General features: G+C 41.5%; 1 protein-coding gene across 3 annotated transcripts in view; it reads right to left on the reverse strand.

Moving 5' to 3' along the window:
- Positions 1–269: 269 nt before the first annotated feature.
- syt6a (synaptotagmin VIa) overlaps positions 270–26,687 on the reverse strand; it is a 48,188-nt gene continuing 21,770 nt past the window's right edge. For 2 of the 3 annotated variants that reach the window (XM_030056402.1, XM_030056404.1), the window contains 6 exons: positions 9,831–10,227; positions 7,678–8,239; positions 2,973–3,093; positions 1,693–1,864; positions 887–1,037; positions 270–341 (listed from right to left, as the gene is read on the reverse strand). In XM_030056402.1, the coding sequence (XP_029912262.1) occupies positions 270–341; positions 887–1,037; positions 1,693–1,864; positions 2,973–3,093; positions 7,678–8,239; positions 9,831–10,227 (1,475 nt within the window). The remainder of the gene's footprint in view (positions 342–886; positions 1,038–1,692; positions 1,865–2,972; positions 3,094–7,677; positions 8,240–9,830; positions 10,228–26,687) is intronic. The other variant, XM_030056403.1, reaches the window with a different exon arrangement.

Below are 26,687 nucleotides of genomic sequence, written 5' to 3' on the forward strand. Positions count from 1 at the left end.
GGGAGATCTGGGTGCACATAACGCCCAAGTACCAGATCAGTCCAAATCAGTGAACCTAACTTCACGTTGACCCAAAAAAGACTGCGTGTCGCACAACTAACTGACTGACAGTGATCCTACATCAGTTATTGGGAGTGCTCTGGGGCTACACTTGAGGAAGGGAGAGACAGACAGTGGGGTTGTGTTTCTCCTCAGGCAGACAGACGGGAAGTGGATCAGTAGGAGGGAGGAAACCCCCTTCTGGGCTGCTGTGTCACAGGTGGTTCTGCTCAGGGACTAGCGGGGGGCCTTGGAGAGGGGCAAGAGCCTTGGCTGTCAAAGCTGGCCGTCCTCGCTTTCCACTGCACACACAAACACAATGCGATGCTTTGTAAAGGACACAGGACATTGCTTGGTGCTATTCTTTATCCTAGATGTTAAAACTGCATATAAATATATGTATAAGAACAACCAGGCTCTATAAACCTCCCTCAGCCCTAAAGCAATAAGACCAGTCAATAAAAAAGACAACACATACAAATAATTCTCAATCAGGGCCATGTGCAATATCCTCATATATACCTCACTATCGCGTAAAGTGCATTGGATACACCTTTTTCTGCAGGCTTAGATATTTATCTATTACTTTATCTCGACTCATTGCATGCACTGGGAGATGCTGAATCCAATCTCATGTGCTTTTATTTCTTGCATCATTTCATCCTCTGTGTTTGCACTCATCCTTTTATGTACAGTAATATAAAGTTTTATTATCCCCCTGAATGTTTTTTCTTTGCTGAGTGTCTTTGTCCAGGCGCCATAACTACATGAATTCCCCTATTCCTGGATAATAAAGTTTACCATCATCTTCTACAGAATAACCCTTTTGAAATTTCCCGGAACCCACCTCTTTTTCAGATTTCTTGGACTCCAGCAGGGGGTGCCAGTGGGCAATGGGCTTGCGCGGATATGCCAGCATTTCGTTCCAGTGGTCCCTGCCAAGTCCCTCGGCGTTGCACCCAACACGCATCACACCAATGATCTCATTATGACCTACCCTGTGGGGACAAACACACACACGGCTTGATGAATACATCTGACTTGACTTGACATGACATGACATCCACCAATTGTTGTTTATAATTGCAGAGTGTCATTTCGTTATCAGAGGAGATGCAATTCTGAAGTGTCTGACAACGCCCTGCCAAATTCTGCAGGGATTCTGCAGCTGATTGTCTCTGTGACAAAAGAATTGACTCATCTCAGTAGTTACACGACCATCAAAGCACGGGTGGATTTTTTTTCTTTTTTAATATCCAGTGGCTCTTTGTGAGCACTCTCCATTAACAATGTCTCAAGTGGGAATGAAAGCAACCTCATGTTTTTCTTTCCAGAAAGCCCTGTGCCCAAGGTGGTGTTTGTTGTAGTATATGCCATAACCTTTAAATTACCAGCACAACATGATTTAATCCTAACATTTATCCTGGCAGATAGTAAACAAACAAACTGGGGCTAAGACAGCTGCTGAAGCGTTATGACTCCTGACCTTTAACATTTATATTCTCGTTCTATCAGCGTTGATTTTCTTTTTTTTTTTTTTTTAATTTCAAATACTCATCACTTCAGTAAACATCACTGCGATGGTTGATGCTCTTCTGAAGAACTGCCTCTCATTTGTCAGTGAGTAAAAATTTGATGAATGGTGTTACGCACAAATCGTAGTCCATGACAGAGATGTGCAGGCTGACGTGGTCCATGCTGTCCGGAGGGATGTCAAAGATGATGGCCTCATTGTACGTCGGATTCAGGGTGTTCTTTTTTATGGTAGTCTTCTTCTTTTTCAAGCGTCTCCCGTCACATATGAGCGACACTTTGACGTAAGGATCTGAGCAGTGAGAGGAAAAGAAACAACTTTCATCTAAACAGTAATTGAATAAATTGCTAGTAATTAAATAACAGAATGTTTGGTCACTCTCTCTGATATCCATGCCTTTGTTAAGAAAAAAAAAAAAAAAAAAGACAATGCAATGATTGGCATGCAAATCATGCTTCTGAGAAAATCCAAAGAACAGAGCTTTTATAGTGTTTGCCTACACTGTCAAAAAAACATTTTAAAGACATCCATTAAGTTGCAGCAATCGGAGGTCAATTTTATCACCCATGATCTAATTTTATATTAAAGCACAAAGCCACCCTGGAAGGCCTGGTATCTGTATCTGTGCATTAAAGCAGATGAGTCAACACCTCCTGTAAACACAGAGGATGGGGGGTCATTGATAGTGAGCTTAAATGGCATAACTGAGAAAGCTTCCTGGTGCACGCTGATTTCAATCTTGGTCCGTCAGTGCGCCTCATGTGATCCATTATGTGAGCGTTTTAGTCAGATGTGAGCTGCCTGAATCCATAATACAACAAACTAGAGTGCTTGCTTTGCAACCCAATATGCTTGAAGGCACAATTTGATAGCTTTGGTTTATGAGGCACAGATTGACATAATGGTAGACAGCTAAACCCCCCCTCCCCACACTCAGGGGATTAACATTGCAACTCGCATTAAAATTATGAAATGTCATTAAACAGAAGGAAAAATGTCATATCACTCTGAATTACACCTCAACACACGGATTTAATACACAATAAGTACCACCATTTTACACGTGATATCAGTATTATAGACACGGCCCGGAATGTGGCGCAACACTCTATTAAAATAAACAGACTGCCTGCAACTATTTGCTGACAATGTCTTAATATGGTGAGCGTTGAATATTAATAACTGCTGAAATAAACAGAGCACGGTGGAGAGGGATTTCCGCTGGCGGCTCGCTTTATTCCACATGCTCAGAATTGAACATTCAAAATGGGCTCATCACTTTGAGCCATTGTGTATATGGACACATGCAGCACATACACACATATACACACACTCAGACATGTAAGGCACACTAACACACAGCCACAGTTATTCACACACACACACACACACACGCTACCTGAGTATCCAGTGATGTCCATGGCCTTGAGGTTCCTGCACTTGATGACAGTGAGTGTGAGTCTGCCTGCAGTGGGCAGGTAGCATAGCGAGAACATGATCTCGCCAAGGTCAACACTCTCCTGTGGGAGCGAACAAGCACAAATCATTTTCATACTCACATTTACATTTCACACTGATTCTCTTGACTTACAAAAAGTGAGCAAGTTGGGGTTCGGTGTCATGCTAGAGGACGAGCCGATGGGACAGATGTCTGCTTTTGGGAACAAATGCTGTGACAATTTGATTATGGGTTTGTCTTTCCAACCGCTAGCCCACCCTGTCCAAATTTTTCTGTCAGCTTCCTCCCCTCAGAGTCGCTACAGAGGCCTGATGATAAAGATGCACCCGGACAGGGGCGCTGGCATGCATCTACACCTGGCAAAACAGATTCTCGGCGCTGTTTTTTCTCAAGTTGCCATTTGCCCGCCACAAACAACAACTGTGCAGGTCATTATCACATCTGAAACTTAGCGTGAAAGGGGCATGAAGTAACCTATAAGTTTTGCCGACGTCTTTCGGCGGCCAAGTGTGACCACAGTGACCGGCCTCTGCAACAGCTTACAGTGGCAGGTAATTAACTTGCAGCATTAAAGGAGCATTATGCAAAATTAAGGGCCAACTGAAATGAGGACCCTGTAGACTTTTTGTTTTTTTCTCAGTTGAGTCTTAATGGTTCTTACTTCAGTCTACCTTCAACATCACATAGCACACTTTTAAAACGAAAAGTCCAAAATGTACATTCGACTGAACAAAAGTCGCATTGGAAATCAGGTTTAACGTGTGACTAGTGACACCCTCGTTAGTTACACTGCAAAAACTCAAAATCTTACCAAGATTATTTGTCTTATTTCAAGTCAAAAATGTCTTATTTCTAGTCAAAATATCTCATTACACTTAAAATAAGACATGATCACCTCAGAAGTAACTTGTTTTTAGACAATTGTCTCTTGTTTCAAGTGAAAATTTGCTTGAAACAAGTGAAAATTTGCTTGTTTCATTGGCAAAATTTGTTTATTGTTTCTAGCTAATTTTCACTTATTTCAAGTGAATTTTCACTTTTTCCACCGGCAAATTTTGCCAATGAAACAAGCAAATTTTCACTTGTTTCAAGTGAATTTTCACTTGAAACAAGTGAAAATTGTCTAAAAACAAGTTACTTCTGAGGTGATCATGTCTTATTTTAAGTGTAATGAGATATTTTGACTAGAAATAAGACATTTTTGACTTGAAATAAGACAAATAATCTTGGTAAGATTTTGCGTTTTTGCAGTGTATTCACAATTTAGTAAACACAAACACTATTTTGTCTGTAATTTACGGTATATCTCATGTCAGTATTATATATGTAATAGTATCAGTGAGGACAGTTTTCAGGGAAAAAGGCTCCCATGACTTCAGCTTGTCAGGATTTCTGATTTTGTACAAATCCTCTGCTGATACCAATTTATCATGGCCTCTCTGTGCCTGACACACTACCTTGGGCCAAGTGAGCCAGACTTGAAGTGTTTTCCCATATGCTTTATCCCCTTTGGAGTAAGCTAGGTATTTACATCAGGAATCCGACAGGAATACACCGTGAAGAGGTAATACATCATCATGCTGAAAGCAGGGGCATTGGGAGCATTCTGAAATTTCAGTGCCTGGAGGGTTTTGGTCAAAAAGCCCAGGCTAGGAACTTAGTTTTGAAAGAAAGAAATCCGAGAGCATAGACAGTTAATTGCTAAGTCATTTGGGATGCTGACTGACAACCCCATCAACCTCCTGCAAATAGAAAATGATTTTGTGCTATGGGGGTTTAAATTTCACTTGCTGAACACTTATGGTAACACAAAGCAAAACTTTAAGGGTTCTTTTGCTTTCCCCCAATGGGGAAACATTATTGACATGGATTAATTTAAAGGTTCTTAATTAAACCAGTAACTACTGTATGTAGATACCACAGTGAATAAGAAAAAAGAAATGCAAAATTGAAGGAGGATGCAATTTAAAGCTTGTTTACTGAACATTTTGTGTGGATGGCAAAACATACAATACACTAGGCAAAAAAAAAAAAAATACATTTGAAGTTGAGTGTATGTTTATCTGCTACACTTCAGATCCTAAGTTATCCATCTTCTGGTACCCCCTTGTAATGCAAAGTAAGCAGCTTTCTTAATGCACATTGCAGCAGAATGACTTGCTGAAAAATTTAAGTTTGAGCCTATTAAAATGCACAGTTTGCTAGCAGCCTTTATGATGTTTGCCATCACTCATGAGACATCTTAATACTAAAGGACTTTTCTGACAAAAAAAGGGGTGCCAAGGACAACCATCCCCCTGACTAAAAACCTTTATGAAAATATTGGTTTTTGCTCATATATAGGCAGTCCTATGGGAGCTTCTAGTCTCCAGTGAAATGGGAGTCTTGAAATCTGCCCCATGAGACTTCTCAGCCTCATCCTGTAAACAGTATTTGGGTGGCACAGGCCTCTAATCACTTTGAATGAGCGTGGTGAGAAGCTCTCTGATGGGCAAATCCCAACACTCCTGCGTGCTGCAGTCTTAATGTCTCTCACACATAGAACGATGATGCAGCTTTGCCTGCGGTGGAAATGGAGGATTTTGTTTTGAAGGGTGTGAGGGTTCAGCCATAATGTGAGAGCGCAGCAAAAGTGTCATCACACATCTTAAAAGCCTCAAGTGACATTTACATCGCCACTGTGCAATCATATGCTGTTTTGGTGTCGCTCGCATCCATTTCAATTACAGTAATATCATAAATATAGTGTTATTTACATTATTCCTTAATACAATATTTATTACTTTATTTATTCAACATATACAGGGACTTCTTATTAGAGACCTGTAAGTGTTTGCTTTTTATGCAACTGCAGTGCTTTTGAGCAGCAATTTTACATTTTGTCACAGTATCTGTTGCTGTTTGGGCCTACATTATCATTCTAATTGCAGTTCTGGCACTAAAAGTGTTTTTAATCATAATATAAATATTACTTCTAAAACACTGAGCTATGTTTTTTTTTTGTTTTAGATAATAAAAAGCCACAGTTACAGTTTTTTTTTATTTCACATTTTCTTTTGCAGTGGTGGTAATTTACTTGCTGTGGTGGCACATCACTGCTAAATGAATACAAAAGAAGCACTGCCTCTTGGTTTTCACTCAAGTCCACACTTGAAGAATAATGTTTTATATCCCACTGCATAATCTGTATAATCTGTTTTATGGCACTGATTGGCATTTAAACACCTTTCCAAAATAGTTTGACTAGAGCGAACATGGCCGAGAAAGTGCCCGAAATCAATAAGTGCCTTTGTCCCCTCTAGACTCTTTATCTTACTAATGCCTGTAGGTTGGTGTTATTGATGAATATGCCTTGATCTATGAACAGAGGAAAGCTACTCAAGCTTTTCCTCCACCTTTTCTCCGCTCGATTCTACTCCTCCACTCATTAAACTGTGCAGCATAAGCATGTGTCTTTACCCAGCCCAAGACTAATACTATATGCTATGTCCTCTGTTTTTGTGTGTTTTTTTTTTCTTTTTTTTTTTTGGTATCTTCTGGACTCCCACCATCTGTGCATTCTTTACTTTGCCAACCTTGGATTTAAGGTGAGCAAGGGATTTTGTCATAAAATCATTTGGTGGTTCAATAAAGTTTGTGTGCCAAGGAGAGGCCCAACTGCTTTTCTGCCTCCTAAGCAATAACGCAGAGATTACTGAACAACACTCGAAGAGGCTGAAGTTCAAGAGGGGGTAGAGGGGCGGAGGAGGCAGGGGAGGCGGGGTGTGCGTGTGTGTGTGTTGTCAAACTTAAGTGCTCTGTGGAGATGCTAAAGTGATGAAGGCTCAGAGCAGCCTAATGTGATGCCAGAGACAAGAACACTTAGTTCACCAAACTGGCCCCTGGACATCATCAATAAGTAGGAAAGTCAAGAAGAATGATCGCTTGAATAAGCCATTAGTCAGTAGTCTAATTTTAGTTTGAAGTATTAAACACGCCCTTTGTGACTGCTGCTGCTCCCTTTATGCACCATAATGAGGGAAAATGATGTTTTTACAGGAATATGAAACTGAGTTGAGTTAGGTATTTGGTTCTTAACACCGTACTTGATGTTTGATGTGTTTCTACTCAAAGGCACTAGAAACACAAGACATGAAACAACACTGGTAGAAAATAACGTAACTAATATGGTGGATTGCTCTGAGCTCGGCAACCTATGTGAGATAGGTCAGGTGTTTTAAAACCTTTCCATGTTCCAGTACTTCAAGTTGACTCTCAATGAGCTGCACACCCTATTTGGCGTGATTTTGCCCTAGAAACCCTAATATGAAAAGCTAATTTAGGATTTAGCAAAGCATTAAATTGCTTGGATGTAATGCTTTAATAATGACAAACAGAATCAAAGTGGTGAGAATAAACATATTGTTAAAATAATAACGCATATGTTTTATATTTTGCAGCAGTTTCTAGTGAATTAAACTATGTCTCATACTGAGGTCCTCTTGGGAGTCTCTCAAGGACCCTTGGGGGCCCAGGACCCCACATTAAAACCACTGAAATAGGTAACATATTGCATACGGTACAGTATATAGTATATAAGCCTCTCTATACTATCAATCACTTGACTTTAAAGTTAAAGCAAGGTTCAAAAGCAGGAGACTCTTACAGTGGTGGCGTATTGGATGTCACTCCATATGGCCGTCTCCCTGGACAGGTCTGACATTTCAAACAGGTTTTCCACCACCACCTCTCCAATCATATCATGCCGTGAAAACCGGTCAAAGTCAAAGACGCTCATATGAAGCTTCCTGACAGCCAGCTCGTCGTAAGGCACAGGGAACTGGAAGCTCTCACTGAATGTGGGGTTGAGCGTCTTTCGATGGACACGTGTCTGGAACTTCTTGCGGTCTGGCAGCAGGTAGACCTTGACGTAAGGATCTGAGCTGCCACACAAGTCCTTGGCAGGCAGGTCCACAGCCTTGAGAATGTTGACTAAGAGGGCCTCGTTCTCGTAGTCGTACTTGAGGGAGAAGTTAATTCGGCCACAGTTCTTGGCACTGCCGTTCTTGGATGAGTCCTCAGACTCCTGGGTCTTCTGTTGGTAGAGCTCCGGTTGGATGCGCCCAATGCTGGTGGGCTTTTCATCTTTGTCCACGACATAGTCATTTCCCAGGTCCAGACTCCCTACCTGCATCTGCCTGGGTAGATGCCTTTTGAATGAACTGTGCCTGCAGGGAGAGGATGGATTTAAAGGGAGAGACAGAGAAAGTGAGCAGCTGCAGTGCATAGAGAAGTCGGTATTTGAAGCGCTGTGCTGGAGCGGAGCAGGGAAACTCTGTGCGATTCTTGAATCTTAATGGGGTTTCTGTTGTAGCTGTACTGTGCTTCTGCTGATTCTGTTGCTTTTGTCCAAGGACAGATAGGTTTGCCCTTAAAGTACTACAACAGTGTCTGTGTGTTTATAAGCAGAGAAGACTCCTGGAAAAGATATTACTAAAAGAGACTTACACATCTCTCTTTATCAACATACCTCTATTGAGTCCCTCCTCTTTTTTTTTTTTTTTTTTTTTTTTTTTCTCGCTTGAACTCTCACCTAACCACAGTCACATTTTTAGCAATTCTGTATGCTACCACCTTTGGCTCTGACTGTGTTCTTTAATTTAGAACCAAAAGCCTAGAAGTCTTGCTTGATATTGGTCTATAAGTGATGCAGACAACCATGGAAAAGGCACCCGGTCCGCTGTCTTTTAATTGCTTGAGCAAGGCAAGATTACCTCGCTCAAGCAATTAAACAACTATTTTGCTTCATTCAAAGAGTGCCTTAGTTTTTTCCATGGTTGTCTGCATCACTTATAGATTGATATCGAGCAAGACTTCCAGGATTTTGTTACTAAATGGACTTGTACCTGCCCCACTAAAGAGCACCTGGCGTATGAGCCATGAGATCCATGCAGTGCTTGCTTCTCCCTCCCATAAATATATGTTTTCCTTTAATTCCTCAGCGCAGACGGTCCCATCGGTGGGTTTGTCATTACAAATGCAGGCTGCACAGCCGAGCTTTGTCCAAACCCACAGAACTTTATTTTAAATTCTAATGGAGATCCCAGATTTCCAAAGATGCCAAACATGTCTGGCTGAATTACAGGGAAATGTGCATGAAATGATGCACCAGTCATCTTTTTTACATCATATTTTCTATTTGATGTGCTGGTGCAAATCTTAAAACACTGGCATATTGGGTTTGAATATTTCACTTTATGTCAGCATGATGTAGTTTCAGTGAAGCGTTGCAACCTGCAGACACAGAATATGTATGTGACATTGTCACGCAATACTGAAAGAAAATAATTTTGAAGCTGCCTACATGGGAAATTTGAGGGAAAAAAAGTTCAAGGGGTTAATTATTAAGGAGAAGCCATCACATATGATTAGCCTTACCATAATGAACTGCAAAGAAATGCCCTTGAGGCAAAAACCAATGCAACTGCTACATTATATTACATTTAGTTTTTTAGATTGCAAATTTCCTAGATAGAAAATTCAGACGTTTGAATTTGCAATTACAAGGATATTTGGTTCCTTGTTCAGAGAACGTGTGTGAGAGGCTTTTTGAGTTTGCAATTTTTTATGTTGTCTGATTAATGGAGCCTCTAGAGTACACCATGATGTACCTTTTAAAATCCTGCTGTGTGTGTGTGCATGTGTGTACAGTATGTGTGTATATGTCTTTAAGTGTACACACTTGAGTAAACACATCACACAGCATAATGAATCAGCAATTTGTGCGTAAACATGATTGCATGCTTGTAAATGGCTGACCTGGTGGAGGAGGCAGGCTCGGTGGTTTGCCTCTGCATGCGCTGCGTGCGGCGCAGGAAGTGCTCCCTCATGGAGAGCTGCACGTCGGCGGGGATGTCAGGAGAGGTATGACTTATCTTCACCGCTGCCTCCAAGAAACCCACAGAGCCAATGGGGTCCTTCACCTTCTCCGTCGCCATGGTGACCAGGGGCTGCTGGGGACTGGGCAGGAGGAGAGGCGGCTGGAGGGTGCAGTGCTCTGGGCCACAGGCTGGGGTGAGGGCTGCCGAACTGGAGAACGGGGCCTTGTTCCGCCAAGGAACCCAGCACAGCTTCCAGGAGGCAAAGGCAAGGAGGCCCAGCAGGGCCAGGCCACAGACCACAAACACACCGAGCAGGAGGCCAAAAGTAACGTCTGCTGAGGAGCCGCAGGGACCAAAAACACACGATCACACAATATGGACAAACAGATGGTGATTACAAGGGTGAGAGAGGGGAGAGAAACACAGTCAATTAGGTTGCGATCGAAAACAAGATTTTTCGGATGGGCAAGTGCTGTATCACTGGTCTTTATGTAAGACTAAAGACACCAAGACAAGTAATGCTGGGAGACGTGCTTTATAAATATTAGAGCAGCCTCCATTAGTCTTCAGCCATGGGAGGAGGACAGCTTCTACGTCTGGCTATGAATGTAAATAGAGCTCAGAAGCAAATGTGATAGAAACATATAAGCATTTTTGTTCGTGCATGCACACACACACACACACACGCACATGCACCACTTTTCGAGAACATTAGACTTGCGACGCAGTTAAAAGTAATTAGAATTTAGTCAAGCAAATGGTAAAAGCCAAACAATGTAATCTGTATGAAATAGGAAAAAAGACTCTTGAGAATAGAGCTATGGTGGCAGAAGCTTTCCTCGGGGGTCCTTGCTATGAATGTCGCGGCATGTACGTGTGGGTGTGAGGAGAAACAGATAAAGGAGGGAGGGCACACTCAAGCTCATTTATTTTTTGATATTATGAATATGCTGGCTGGGGAACAAGCCGTGTACAAAGACCTGGAGACGCACCAAGAATGCTGACGAGCACCATGCAAGCTTTCTTAGAGACTCGGGGAGGAAAAAAAAAAAAAAAAAAAAAGCGGCAACATATCGCTTTGCCTGTGGGGACACTTAACCACAGTCACCCTATTCCTGATTCAAAGTAATTATATTTCACCACCTGATACTCGCAATATTCTTTCACACTTTGCAGTAGAGATTGAATTCAATTCTCCAAATTTCACTGCAGTGTTCTCTTCCATGTGGCCGTGATTACTCAGATTTATCTACCATAACTCGTGCTGAGGAGAATCTCGACTCCCTCTCCGAGGATTCCTGACTTCAAGCTGCACGTTACACTCAACAGATAGCAGGCACACTCAAGGCACGTTCAATTTGTTCCTTTCAAATATGCAGTGGGCTAAACCTTCTCTCACTGTAGCAGACAAATGTGAGCATATCCTGCAGGAAAGGTGTTTACTCAAAGGATTGGACTGTTAGAGCAACAGTGTGATTAATTATTTATATAGAAATAATGCAAGTTGCTGTCTTTGATACTGAGCATTGGTTGAGCTCGTTAATATCACTCACAGCAGCAAAGGGCCTGCATGTGCACGTCTCCTCTTGAACTGTCCTCTGTTGACCAGCAGGATGTGAAAAGACCGAATTTATCTAACCTTTTTGTTCAAATTAAGATGGAAATTTCTCCACCAAAGCTGTTTGTAAATGGAGTGTCCACTAAGGCGAATTTTATAGCTTATCCGCGAGGTGGACAGGATTTCCAAGTCTGGAGGATTTATGCCTAAAGGGGGATTTCTCAGCTGTCCTCAGCCCTACCCTCTCCATGTCTTCTGAAATTTCACACAGCGCGCTACAAAGCATCGTGTTGACTGGCCTGTCACTTGCAGAGTCTTCATCCACCATCATGGCAAATTGAAGCAGACCCGTGGTGGTGCACAGAAACACACCACCAAATGCCCTCATTGGCTATCTTTTGCTACGAATGTGTTGACAGGTCATAAAGTTGGATTTGAGTATGAAGACATTTCAACTTAGATGACTTTTTTTCTGTCAAGCAATCATCAAAGGGAAGTATCCAGTGATCACAAGACTCAACTGTTACAGAGGAGAGCAGAGAGTAAACAGACTGACACACATGACGCATAAAGCTATAGGACTATCAAATTCATACCAAATTCATAAATAAAAAATACAAACTTTTCATGATTCTCTTATAATGCATGCTAGATGTCATATATGATGCATAGGCAAGGCACCAAACCAAGAATCACAGAATCACTAGTTGGATTATTGAAAAAAAAAAAACACACACACACACACACACACATAAACCATAAACCATAAACACCATCTTGTAGAAGTTTAATAGATAATATTCTGATGTCTGAATACCTATGAAGGCAGCATGAGCCGTCTTGCAGAAGAATGACTGAATGTACAATTATTAGTCAGATGACATCGACTTCTCTACAAAATAAGCTGAAACCAAGGCCAGCTATCTATTACTGGCTAGAAAAAGGTGCTATCTCCCCCTCTCGCTGTGTCCTATTCCGGATATGGATGTTACTGTTGGGACTGGGCTTTCCGATATGGAACCAATCATGACTATAATGTTGTTGGCTGAGGTCCAACCATGCAGCATTTTGCAGTGGCAGTGTAATTTTGATGTTTTTAGTGATAACTGCATATGCGCTTACTTAGAGTATGCTCCTTTCATCAATATAGTTAAGTTTATCATGGTTTACCTGATAAAAACCTGCAAGCCCAGGGATTGGCTTGTCTGAAATGGCTCATTTAAAAAGGTAAATCTGTAAATCAAGCATGCTGAGGCCTTAGTGGCTTTTAAACATTGATAAGACCTGACATAACACCTGAGACTTGATATAATATTCTGTCTGGAGGTTGCATTGTTTTTCCTTTTTTTTCCTCAAATAAATTAAATTTGTGTTTTTCTTTTTTTCAATGATTTATGACACTAAGGCTGTGTTATTCTGCACAAAAACACGCTTCAGTGTCTTCAGACCTGTAGCCATGATGAAATATGATAGCTGTTACATGCAATGAGTAAAAAAGCATAACCTCCAAGAATGGCAAAGGGGTTTAAAATATGTGGTCTTGCCATGTCTGATGGTATAAGGGCTTCTTTGGCAGAATACAATACGAAGACGAGGAATATCAGAGTTGAAATACTACATGTTTCTTCATCTTTTTATTGCCTTCTAACGATCAGAGGTCTCACACAAACTGGATAATGATGCAGTGATGGAGAGACAGAGACAGGGGCAGCTGTGAAGGCCAGAGGAAGAGAGAGTGAGTGAAAATCCATTGTTCTTCCTTCCCTGACAGACATGGGTGATGAAACAAAGCCGCGTGAACCTGTTATCCCCTCTGGACACAACCCACCTCGACAGTGTGAGACGGAACTGACCTCAGGTTTTAGCACACTATTACTGATCACACCCTCAACATATAGGAGTGGACTATCACTATCCTGCAGTCAGTCAAAAGGGTTTTTCAGAGCCATACATGACAAAAAACCACAACAAAAAAAAGCTTACATGATTGATTCCTCAGACGTTGCCTCAGTTTTGCTGGAAATCCCTTTCAGACATAAGGTTTAGTGCAGGTGGGAAATGCAATAAGAAGCAAGACATCAAAGTACAAATAACAGCTATAAAATCAAAAATTCAGGCATTATCCTCTGGGTGACACACAGGAGCGCCATGACAGCTCCATCATTCTCATGAAGTTGTGGCTGAGTTGATTAATTTTTTACTGGGCACTCCGTCCCATGCACGCTTTTTCCACAGAAGTTAGACCACATCTAGCGCTAAAGCACGCACCGTGAGCGCCAGTGGGGACTCTCTCTCTCTCCTGCTGCTCGGTGCTATTCAGCACAAGCTTTGATTCAGTCATAAAGACAAGCAGAGGTACTGAATGAGCTTCCCATTCATCCCGGTGATAGTCCCACCAACAGGACTTGGCTAGAGACTATAAGATATTACACGAGGTGCACAAATTTAATTAAGGTTTGTTTTGAAGTGGAGTCACAGAGCAAAGTGAAGCCTGAGGGTTTTTTTTTTTTTTCTTCAAGTGCTTTCAAATCTAACCTGGTTTCCATAGTAACCTGGTCATTAGAGGGAATATGCACTCTCTGTTTGCTGTTATGAATCGACTCATCTTCAGCAAGAAAAAAAAAAAAAAAAGTCCTGCGCTCACTGAAGATGATACACACATGCTAGAGAGGCATCAAAATGCTTCCTGCTGTAATTAAATCGCTTTATTCAAGTTGCAGAGCACAGTATGGAGATATAGGCGTTTCCATACACTCGCAAACCAAGGTCATGGCATTGATTTAAATCTTTGAAATGTCTTATAATTACCCTCTGTGATCAATGGCAGGAGAATGACTGGCGTGTGCTGCAAGCCTCATTTTCCCAAAGGGCAATCTCCGGGGAGGGTGGAGTGTGCTGGTGCTATCTCTGCCCTGTGGCCCACAATTACTCAGCCTCTCTGCCTCTTACACATTGCCATGACAGCTGATATTTCTATGGAATAATCTGAGAATAAGAGGAAAGCTGCAGCAACGGAGTGCAAAAGCCATACTGACATATCCAGATGAGCGTGAATAAGTTACTCTATAAGAGACCATCTTGTTTCTCACACATAAAGTTGGAGATTTAATAGAATTCAGGGGCGCAATAGCTTTGAGATTGAAATTTTGCTTCATGGGAGAGATTGTTGGCTGAGCAAACTAATATTTTGGGGCAATACAAAAGGCATCAGTGAGTTTCCTCTCAAAAATAGGCATGCTGCCACTGCAGTGGATACTTTTATCCTGCAAAAGTTGATATTAAGTACAAGTTCAAGGGGTGGCTAAGACGGTATTGAACAAAATGCAGCAAACATTTTCAATCTAAACATCGGATGAAATGGCTCTGCCACTGACGTGTTTGTGCTGATACAGCTATCAGCACTTTCAGTTTAAGGAGAAGCTGAAATTGGTTGAGGAAAAGTTCACTTTGAACAAGGCACAATGACATTTCAGGAAACTGTAAATACAGCTGGACTATACGCAGCTGATTTCAGCACAAAATGGGCACTGCAGTTCACGACAGTCTCCTTAGATTTTGAATGTTTTCTTTAAAACATGCTTGTTTCACAAGCATGAGAAGGCTGTCAATAGTGGCTTTCCTGTCTTCATTCCCTAAGGGAGGAAATAATGCGCTGTGATCTTGGTGTGGGTACCTCAGCCATTTTTGGATTGCTGTATCCCATGGTTTCTTTTTCAGAGCAATCTGAAAAGCCCATAATCCCTGAGAATCGCAAATCCTAAAGCCCCACCACATGCCTCGAAGGGGAGTTTAGACCCCAGCAGATCAGCCAGAGGTGTGAGGATGAATTTGAGCATGTGGAAAGAAGCCACTTTTACATCACACCAAGGTGGGAAAAGTTGCATTTTGTAATTAACAGAAAATTCTCTCTCTTTGGCTCAATGGAGCACATCACAATAAACCATTTTACATTTGAATTTGTCAGTGTTTTGCAGTAGTGGAGGTGTTGTAAACCACTTTTTTTAAGATCGAGATGCTGTGAGAAACCTATCAAGCTGCCAGCAGTGGATGACTACAAGAGAGTACATCTTGAAACGACATTGCTTCCAGCTCACTGACTGTTTGTATCTCATTTCAGAGTCTTTGATAAAAAAAAAAAAAAAAAAAAAAAAAAAAAAAAAATGGATAAACTGTAAATACACTGTAAACTATGTCTCTGTAAAGTTGTGTTGGTGCAATGGTTAAAACAGCACACTACTCTCAAAGACACAGATTAGAGCCTAGAGCAAAAAAACAACAACAAAAAAAAAAAAAAAAAACATGGAACTGAAAATTGGGTATTATGTCAAATGCAATAGTATAGACAAAACTTCATGGTGTACGTTGTCCCAGATCCATTCCACAGTGGCTACACTGTTAAGTTAAAACAACTAAAATCATCCATCCAGTTGCAACTTCTAATTTGCAAGGCCATGGTCAAGATATAATGTGAAGTGGATTTTTGATCATCAGATATTCTATATATTCACTGAAACTGTCCTGCTGTATTGGTTTTCTGGGACAGATTTGTGTTAGAGCGACAGAAAACTGATAATTGCATGCTTCTCTAATCTACAGACGATGTTGTAGCTGCAAAGCAAAATAACTAATTGTTCAATTGCACCTTTACTGGTCACTGTGAATTATATCTCAATGATCAGCGCTGAAAATAAAATCAGGCCTGCAAAAGCACATATCATTCATAAACCGATGGGGAACAGCTCTCCAGAGGAGCTGAAGATCTGAGCCTTTTCTAATTACAAATTCATTACAGCACAGTTTGCTAAATGGAGATTAGATCAGGATTTGTTCTATTATGGCCCTACCTGTATCACTAATTGCACTATGATGGCCCCTGTTGACACTCTTTCATCCCAGGGCTGATTTATTTGATTGAAGACTTGGTTTTGTTTTACTCTTCAAATGCCATTGCTACTATATGGGAAGCAATTGCTGAGATTTATACTTTTCAAATAAATCATATGTGACGGTCCTGAATAAAACCTTCTCTGCTTCCTTGTGCCAAGTCATTTATAGCCACTCACTGATCCACTGATGTTTTTGGACTCTAGAAATCCACTTGCTTTAAATGAATTTTCTGACAGCCTAACTGCACATAGGCCCCTCCAACTGATATTCTCACTGTCTCGCTAGGTAATGACTTGAGTTTGCTAATGGACTTTTGAGGGTTCATACAACGTGCCAGCACCACACTCAATAAGCCGCCCAGGAGAGACTCTCAGAAAGCTGTTATCTCATCCACGAGTGTGAAGTTAATCAAAGTGCAGGCTCTGTCTCCTCCACGCCATCCAATTCTCTTTACGCTTCATCTATCCATGGAAGTTAAAATCTTCAGCTGACTACCAAAGTCAATACATTTTTCCAGGGTTCTCCACGGTGTCAAATGTCGTTTGATTGCAGTTTTCTGTGGCCAATCGGAGGCCGTGGGGGAACCTCCCACAGGGCTGTGATTGGCCGGCCCAGGCCTATATTAGCATCTGGTCCTATCAGGCAATTAACCTGCTTGTTGACCAGCAGCCCCTATCTCTGTCACACAGCTTTCAGGGTGCCAGGTCGCCTATACTCATGGGGGCTTTTTACAGAAGGCAAACATAGCAGTAGACTACAATGCTTCACAGGCCTGCAACTATAAATAAGCCATAAATAAACATCCAAAACACAGAATAAAAATTGTGGGTGCCAAATGTTCAGATTTTACCGTATATTTGGTTGAGTCAGTCTGCACTGCCTTTTCAAAAATACATAAACAGTAATGCAGGATCATAACTCATTAACTTATTAACCTTTAAATTACAATCTTACACCGCAGAAGCAAACCTCAAATGAGCAATGGTCTGCTAATTTATATTTCAAATTTCAACTCATTTTTTTTCTTTTAATCTATCTGCTGCAATTTCACAGGATTTTTCCACTGGAGGGGGAAAAAAAATTCAGCAACCTCTGATAGCAAGCGCAAATCTACAGCTGTGCACTTATTACTCATTACAGATACAGAAGAGAGAACAGATTAGGTGTAAATGTGAACACTCTGAAATTTAATCTAGTTTTAGATAAGCAAACGACACACTCAAATCTTGAATATTATAAATGCAAAACAGAATCCTTCTCACATCCCACATGAATAAATGTTTTCATCTTTAGTAGCAAGATAACTAAAAGAAACCCTACCAAAAATTAAAGCTGTTTTTATGCAAAAAAAAAAAAAATACACCCATCTGATCAACCTAAATCCCAAAGTGGCTGCAGCAGACATAACCGTCCTGCCACTCCTAACCTCATCACCATAGATTTATTCTGTTAGTCCAAACGGATATCTGATGTCTGTACGGCCACTGGAAATCTCCTCCACCCAAGTAACAAATTTAATCTCATGGGCGCGGTACAAATGACTTTCTAATCAGCAACAATTAAGAGAAATTTAGACTCATCAGCATTAGATATTTGTGTGTGTCATTCCCCTGGTATCTGCTGGTGTAATGATAATAGTAGTAATAACAATAATAACGACTTTATTTTTGAGGTGCTTTACAAAATGTCAAATAAAACAAAATCTTGATGCAATGAAATCAGGCCATCTAAAACACAGCACACGGGACAAAAAACAATCAAATCAAAGGACAGTCAAGGCATGGCTTGACAGAAGTCAAGGCAAATTGAATAGGGGAAGGAATCCTTACAAGGTTACAGTGTATACGCAAAGGTCGATTGGAGTACAATACAACAACACAATGTTGAAACCGTAATTAGTGAAATGGAGAGTTAGAAATGAAGTTAAGATGATTAAATAAAAGCTTGTCTATAAAGATAAGTTTTAAGCAGACATTTAAAGGACAATGTGGAAGTAGCTCCTCTGGTGGAGCAGTCCAAAGTTTGGCAGCCCTGACAGCAAAGACACAGTCACCTCTGGTTAGTAGCCTGGACCTACGAACAGCCGGGAGGCCCCCGCCAGAGGACCTCAGGCTGTGATCCGGCTCATACAGGATTAAAAGGGCTGAGGCGTAGCTTGAGGTCAGACCCAATGGCCAGAATTTTGCTTTGAAAGTAAAATAAAGCCAGTGAAGAGAAGCTAAAATGGGGGCGATATGATCCTGTTTCCTTGAGAGAGTCAGACGCCTTGCTGCTGCATTTTACACCACCGTAGCTGCAGCCATGCAACGTGTTTAGCACCGGGTTGGTAAACTTGGTAAACATGAGCGAGCTGGGTGCCCTTTACTGGCATCACGTGACATCATATCTGGGTGTTGAAGTTCAGTTTCCAGCTCAGTGAACTCTCTCTGTGTAATTCAGACAATCTCGTTTTAAATCACATTTATGCTTGTTGTTTGGGGTTGGTCTGCAGCTTGGTTGCATTGCTTGGCTGCGAAACACAATCACAATGCTTCAAGACACACTCTTCTAATAGTGCTCTGTACCTGGTGTCAGCTAACACAGATGCAACATGTTCTGCTTGAATCACTCTGAAAGCATTGGTAACTTTACCCACGACAGTGATAGTGCTACAAACCTTTAACCTGACATCACTGCTCCAATCAAGCCAGTTAGGTTCCTCAAGTGCTCTACGGTGCGCCAGCATCCTGCCTGACTCATCAGCTCTCTCAGCTTGGTCCTGCAGATTTAGCACATCAGTCTCCAGCAAATGATTTGATGCTGTACACAGAGCTACAAATATTCTATTCGGCGTGAAGTAATAATATTTTGTTTTATAAGATGAGTTTGAAGCCCACAAACAGGCTGGAGGTGGAAGCTCTGTAATGCAGCAGCTTCAAGTGAGACTGGACGAACAGGTGGACTGCAGAGTGCAAGTATATCATCACGTCTGACAATTTACAACATTACAACAGAGGAGAGCCTTTATCAGTTTGGCCCATGCCTCCCATGTGCCAATATATGGATCCTGTAATTCCCTTAATTTCCAAAGGTATCACAATAAATGTAGCAGGACCCATTCTGGCCCTGTAAAAATAGATTAAGTTCATTTTCCATCTCAGCAATTTTCATCACCCAGGATTTGAAATGGATGTGCCCTATCCATCACAGATGGAAGTTATAGGTATGTGCAATTGCACGATGAAAGCGTTGCTCCATGATGTTTCATTGCCCTGAAAAATTGCAGTGTTAATCATGAATATAAATAATGTCTACCAGCTAGCCTGTCATGTGTCTAGCGAGGATATGACTCACTACTCAGAGTGTGGGAAGATACTATAGCCTTTATTGTCTCTCATTAAGTTTTGGAAAGCAGGTGGGTGAAACATAATTGATATAGTAATATGTTTTGGCACACTGTTAGCAGGGTATTAAAATAAGCTTGATTGTTTACCGGGGGATGTCATGTATATTGAAATGTAACAGTGTGTTTCAAGGATATGCATAACTATGGAACACGTTAGAAGAATTTGAGGAAAAAGTACAATGGAAAAATTTTCCATTGTACTGTTTTCATTTTTCGTTTAGATCATGATGTGACTTGTGTGCACCAGTGGATCTTGCAGATTATTATGGATAGTATTGGTAGCATTATTATTGTTATTTTTACAAGATCCTATTTTGGACCAAATGTTTGGAGACAGGCGACTTCTACGATTTTCCTCCTGATCAAGTTTCATATTTCATTTCTCCAGTCCAGCCCACTCGTCTCATCCAGTGATGCACCAGCTGAACCACAGCTTCTGCCTTATCAAACGGTGCTCTGGCAACCCCCTCATAAAAAGTCACCACATCAGTTTCTGTGGGAGATGAACCTTGATTTGACCTGATCTTGGCCTCGAGCCCTGAATGATGGCAACAAGCATAAAGTCAACATAAGGAGGTGACGCATCATCAATCTCGCGCTGCTGGACTGACCGAGCCCTGACATCTGGGATCCACGTGCTCCAGACCCAGCAGCCTCATGATGCATTACAGTGGAGTTGATAACAAGCATGAAAAATTGCCTGCATCCTATGTTTTATCATGAGAGTTGTTATCACACAAAAGGATGCTTAAATGTAACCCATAATTGCTCAGCAAGGCAGCAATCTGCCAGTGTGTGGCAGCTTAATCCACTCACCCTCCCCTCTTTGGCCTGTTTGGCTTGATCCGTGAGATATTGATCAATCATTATTGATTGTGCAATGCAGATGCGGGTCAGAGGCTTTGTACAGCGTAGGCTATATGATGCTGTAAGGCAAATTGTTTTTGAAATTTGAAATATCTTCATCTGTATTGCAGTTGGCTACCACACTACAAAAGAATAAATGAATCACTAAAACATAAAGGTCCTGTATTCTGTATGAGGCCAATGGCAAACTGTCCAGTATAGATCCACTGCAAAAATGCTTCAGTGCACTTTTTTCTCCAGTAAACCATTCTGGGATGCAAGATCCAGTGCAGAAACCATGCTTGAGCCCCACATTATTGACTTTTTGGGGTGACCTTTTGGAGATAACTGAATTTATTTTCTGTGGACTTTGAGGAGGGAGAGAGTATTTGATAATATTTGAAGTTAATAAAAAAAAAGTTATATTAAAAAATGATATCTAAAAAGCATGCTGTGGTGATGTAGATACAACACATAGGTAGCAGTAAAGATTTTTATGCCTGAGCCCTAATGAAATAAATGCTTTTAAGCTCTACATGTGTGCCTTGGACTTCATATTTTTTTTATTACATTTATTTTCTTATGAAATCAGGAAGTGGTGGGTGTAATAATCATTTGTGTAAGACGTTCACCTAGAGCAACATGAGTTACCTGCTTAACAGCTCTGTGACAGGCCCGAAAGGCACGACTGCCATATGCATTTTAATTCCACTCAGGCTTTACCCTGAAGATCTTTCTCTCTCTTACACCATTCAGAGATACAACATGCATATTCGCTCGCCTCATAAACACCGGATTTTCCTCCAGGTCCTTTAACACCAGCTCCTCACACTTCCACTGAACAAGTGCAATCATCGTCAGTACAGCGTATCCTCTAGTTTACAAGAGCAACATTATTTCCCCTCATGGACGACCGGGATATTGATCCAAGCTGTGCGCCTTGTCAAAACCGAGTCCAGCTTATTATTGAATTGAAACACATTGTGCCTTGAAAAAGCCGTCAGAGGACCTGGGGCTATCTTTCCCCATCTTGCAGCCCTCCTCTCCCTGTGTGCTTTATGAGGTTTATCACACCATTGTGCATTACTGTTCACACACTGGGCTCTCTCCTAAGGACATTTTACAGTGAGCCCTGAGTGAGTGACATTTTAACAAGAAGTCATAAAACACATCACATGGGCAGGGAAAGAAAGAGGAAGAATAGTTGAATCCTCTCAGAAAGAAAGCGAGGGACCCCTGTGGCCACCCTAATCAGGCGCAATCATGTCAGTGCTGCTGACTACACACACACACACACACACACACACACACACACACACACGCATGCACCCAGTCACACAAGCACACATACCCACTCTATACATTTGCACACATCCACATGCCATGCCATGAACGCACACGCAGCCCGCCAGCAAGGGCCACCAGGGTCCACGCATGGCATAAAACTGATAAGCCTGGCTGGATTTGTTCAATTCAGCTTTCTCCCGAGGCTGATGCTGCAGGTGGGAGACTAACAGACAGAATATAACTGCACTGTAGGAACAGGTGAAGGGAGGCAGGGGATCCAAGTGAACCGCAGAGACGCACACAAGCACTCTGACAGGATTAACACTAACATCAAAACAACATAACAGGCCATGACATTATATCTTTTATGCAGCAGGTGTTTTGTTTTGTTATAAACACCATCCATGGCAGAAATCTTTACTCTTTGTCTAAAATTAGCAGCATATTTCCTTGAACCTTAAATCATAACTGACAAGGTGGCAGACACTGTTTCCTCACACTCAGGCTGACATGAAGCACAGGGCATCCTGGTCTATCTTTTTCCTATTAGCCCCGCGGCACTGGCCCTTCATCAAAGTGTCATGTCGCGCGATGATCAAACTCACCAAGAGAGGAAAAAAAAATCAGTCTAAATTTAACAAATAAAACAAGTGACACAAGCACATGTGGAAACACTAGCAGGCAGACACACCAGCACAGCTGTGACCTGACTTAACATTTTACGCTATGCAGCTGAGCAGGTCTCTTCACCTCTATCACACAGGTGGAGCACTGAACACTGAGCATTAGCTCAGCCGGTCAATAAATGAAAAATGCTGTGGAAAGGACAAGTCAATATATAGCCATGGTTCACAGAGCAATAAAAAAAAAAGCATGGGCAGAAGTATGTGAGATAGAGGCGGAAAAAGTGCAGCGGCAGACATCCATGCTAATCAAATATTAACGTGGTGCTTCATAAATGATAGAAAAAGAGTATGATACAGTCAAAGAGACTGCTGGAGAAGAGAAGCAGGCGAGTTGGAATTATGTTGGCATGCATTATTCAAAAGTAAACATCCGCTATTAGACAAAGGCGATCATTTAAATGGTTTGAACAGAATAATGAACAGCAAAATAAATAAAAGCCTCAGCTGCTCTGCATCTGAAAAGCCAAGCACCATGCGCTGCTCAGGCAGCTCTCACCCTGTCTCTCTCATCCCCCTTGCAAACTGACAACGTGCAACCTGTTTCACAGCACCTCACCAGCAGTGAAATCAAGCTGGAGAAATCAATCATGACCAAAAAGAAAAAAAAAAAAAAGAAAAGAAAGAAAAGAAAAGAAATCAATCATGAACCAAAAAAAAATGCCACAAAGGATGAAGAAGCTGAAAGCATCCGATTTTAAACACTGATTTTAACTACTGTGACAGAGTGTACTCACCAGTAACAGTGTTTCTCACTTTCCTCCCTTGATCCCTCACTCTCTCTCCCTCCCTCCCTCTCTCTCTCTCTGTATCTCTTTTTCTGCTCACTCTCTCCTCCCCGATCCTCTCCCTTGCTTGCTCCTAAACGGAATGAGCTTCTACTGCACTCGGGAACCCTGTTTCTATGGCAGTGTGAGCAAGCAAGTCAGCAGGATACTGTAGTGCAAATGTCTAGGGGCAGATCCCTCACTCAGCCCAGAGAACAGTCACACAAGCTCAATAGCCTCTCACTTCAACCCTGTTGTGCTAAAACACCCGCAAGCCACTTCAACTTCTGTCGCGGAGAGCAGTGTGGAGAATGCATGTGCAGTTAGGGACCAGAGAGAAAAATACAAACCCACTTAGGGAATATTTGCTTGATACCTAAATATATGGGCAATGCAGCAAAACAAAGGAAACATGCATAAGTTTAGGGGCATGAATATTGATGAGGGTATCCTCATAAATATCAAAGCTTTTCTTTGAATAGATGTCCAGATAGCACGTCCAAAGAGTTTTTTTATTTCTGCATAGAATGAGATTAGGCAAATGCATCAGGATGGATCAAAAGAGTCTTTTCTGATGAGCAACACATGCAAGCATCCGCTTTGTTCCGTGTCAGGGAGCTGGTGTTAAGCTGCTGTAATGTGAACGCATGTATAGCCACACATTGCTGCAATGGGCACACAACATTGATTTAATAAGCTTGGGAGAAATTGCGCCTCACTCTGCAGTTCTGACCATGGTCATGCGATATTGCGGCACAATCAGTACAATCTTCACCAGCGACAGAGAGAGAGAGAAGGGGGGGAAGAGAGAGCAACCCCAGTCTTCCCTCTATCTAGATTAGCATCAGTTCCTCAACAGCCTGTGGTCTGCAGAGGGTGCGACTCTGACCAGAGGCTTAGGGGAGACACCTTGAAATCAATCAGTTGTGCAACAACACTTCCAGAATAAAAGGAAATTGATCAGATTTGAAGCACAGCATGTATATATGAAATGGTGTGGCTGGCAAGTGTTCAAAATTGCCATCCCAAAACGATTGTCCTGTATCAGATGAATGGCACACATCCACTGCATCCTGCGCTAACTGTTGGCTAATGCATAATACATCACTACAAAACACTCCTGCAGAATGTTATAAAGGTCTTGCATGAGACTGCAATATGTTGGCTTGTCCTTGATTCATGTATCATTTAAGCACCTAGGACAGCTCTCTGGTCTGTTCTATCATTCTGGCTCTGTTTGCAAAGCACACACAGACCATTATGACGAGCATGATGTGGAATGAGTGAAAAAGTGATAGCATTAGTCACTGGTGTAACAGATGAACCACAGCAAGACTTATATCAGTAACCAGTTTGTCTGGACGTGTCGGTGTGAAGTCAACACGGGATCAGTTGAGGGAAAAATCACAAATGACTGTGATTTTAATTTAATGTGCTGTCCTTTCTTTTAATAATTCAAGCATATGTAAACTAACCACAATAATATGTCTACCCATAATCTAGAGGCACTGCAACTGTTTCCACTCTTTGTGATGTAGCTGGTGCAGATAGCATACACTGACATGTCCCGTAAAGCAAGCATTAATTGTCCATGACAGATTGGTTTAAAGAAGACGACAGTATGACAACGGGCTGACAGTGGCGGGACAGGCTCTTGGCGAGGCAAAGATTGGTTAAAGCAGAGTGATAGTGACGCCTCAGCTAGAGATGTGGTGACTGGTAGCCAAACAAACATCAGTATTTAGCTGAGTGCAGTGGTCCTCTTAGCATATCCAAGAGCCCATAATGAGAAAAATAAATGTCTTCCACTTGATTAAATGTATAATGCATCCTGACAATGTAATCTGAATTTTTAACATATTACACTGATTGGCGTAAAGAGGGTGAAAAAATTAAAGGTTAAACATTTTTTTACTGAAATAACACTGCTGATCCCATTTTCACAAAGTTTGAAGGGATATTGCCTTTTTACATTTACTTCTTGGAAATAAAAAAAAAAAAAAAAAAGAAAATCAATAACTGGCCAGAAGGGGGTGCTAAAAGTAAAGGTTAATTTTTTGATCGTAGAAAAGCCCTGATTCTTACACCGTTGAGTCCATTTGGCCCAAAACTTGCTATATTTGCACATTCTATTGTTTGGCTCAATCAGGACAAAGGTCAACATTTTTCAATTGCAATATCTCACACATCAGTTGGTGTGAGTTTGATGAAACTTGAAGGGTGATGTATTTTTGGCACTTTTCTAGCATTTACCAAAAAAATACCCTAATTGGCCTGATGGAGGTGCTATAATTAAAGGTCAAATTTTAACCGCTGAAAGGTCCCAACTTTTGCGCCATACGTCTTACTGATGAAACTTACAAATCAGCCTCTTTTTACACATTACACTGATTGGCCTAATGGGGTTACTATAATTAAAGGTCAAATTTTTTGCTACCACTGATGAGCACTAGCCTCCAGAAAACTAGAATGTAATTTGTGCTCACCCAGACTTAAAGTTCTCCGTCTTGCTTTGAGTAATAGCCTACTGAATTATAAACACACTGTCAGAAGCCAAAACTGCATATTTCTCTCGGCTATTCAGTGCCAACAATAGCAACCCGAAATTTCTTTTTTACATCATGGGAAAACTCACTCAAGAACATTCTTCAAGTAATGGCTCAAGCCTGTCCACCAACAGTTTATTTTTTTCACTTGTGCGATCAGTCTTCTCAGAGATAAGATCGATGGTATGTTTTCCAGTCAGGGTGCAGTCCACGCTTTGGATAGCTCACTTTGGGTTTCTCAGGATGTTTCCCTACTCTTAAGGTGCACATTATTTCCCCTGTAGACAGTCTATCCAAGTTGGCGCCCACCTCTATACCTGCAGCAAGCATACTTGAGTCTCTCCTTGCAAAATATTTCAAAGAACTTATTCTAACTTTTGGACCCTCAGTGTTTGCCCCCTTCCACAGAAAATATGTTTATGTCACTAAAATGTCCTGAAACCATGACTATACTGACCTTCAGCTGACGGGGAGCGGCTTGGCATATCATTACTACCAGCCCCACCGGTTGCTGTCAGTGTATTCAGAGCTGTCCCATTATTTTTTGTGCTGAAAAATTTTTGGGGTTTTTTTGGGTTGGATTAACAAACAACAGTTTTCATGAGTGGGACTTCCTGGTTCTGTGTACACGAGCTGATCCACATGAGCTTTGTATTTTCAGAAGATCAACCAGATCAACTCAAAATAGCTGCTTCATGTGAACAATACTAGTGTAACTACGAGGAATTTTTTTTCCTGGTTAGGTTTTCAAATATGGCATGATTTTCACTAGTGCCGTGGACGATACTTCACATTTCATGAACGGAACTCTGGTTAGAAGCCAGTGCACGAGCAGG

This window comes from Myripristis murdjan, chromosome 7, assembly GCF_902150065.1.
Source record: "Myripristis murdjan chromosome 7, fMyrMur1.1, whole genome shotgun sequence".
NCBI lineage: Eukaryota > Metazoa > Chordata > Actinopteri > Holocentriformes > Holocentridae > Myripristis > Myripristis murdjan.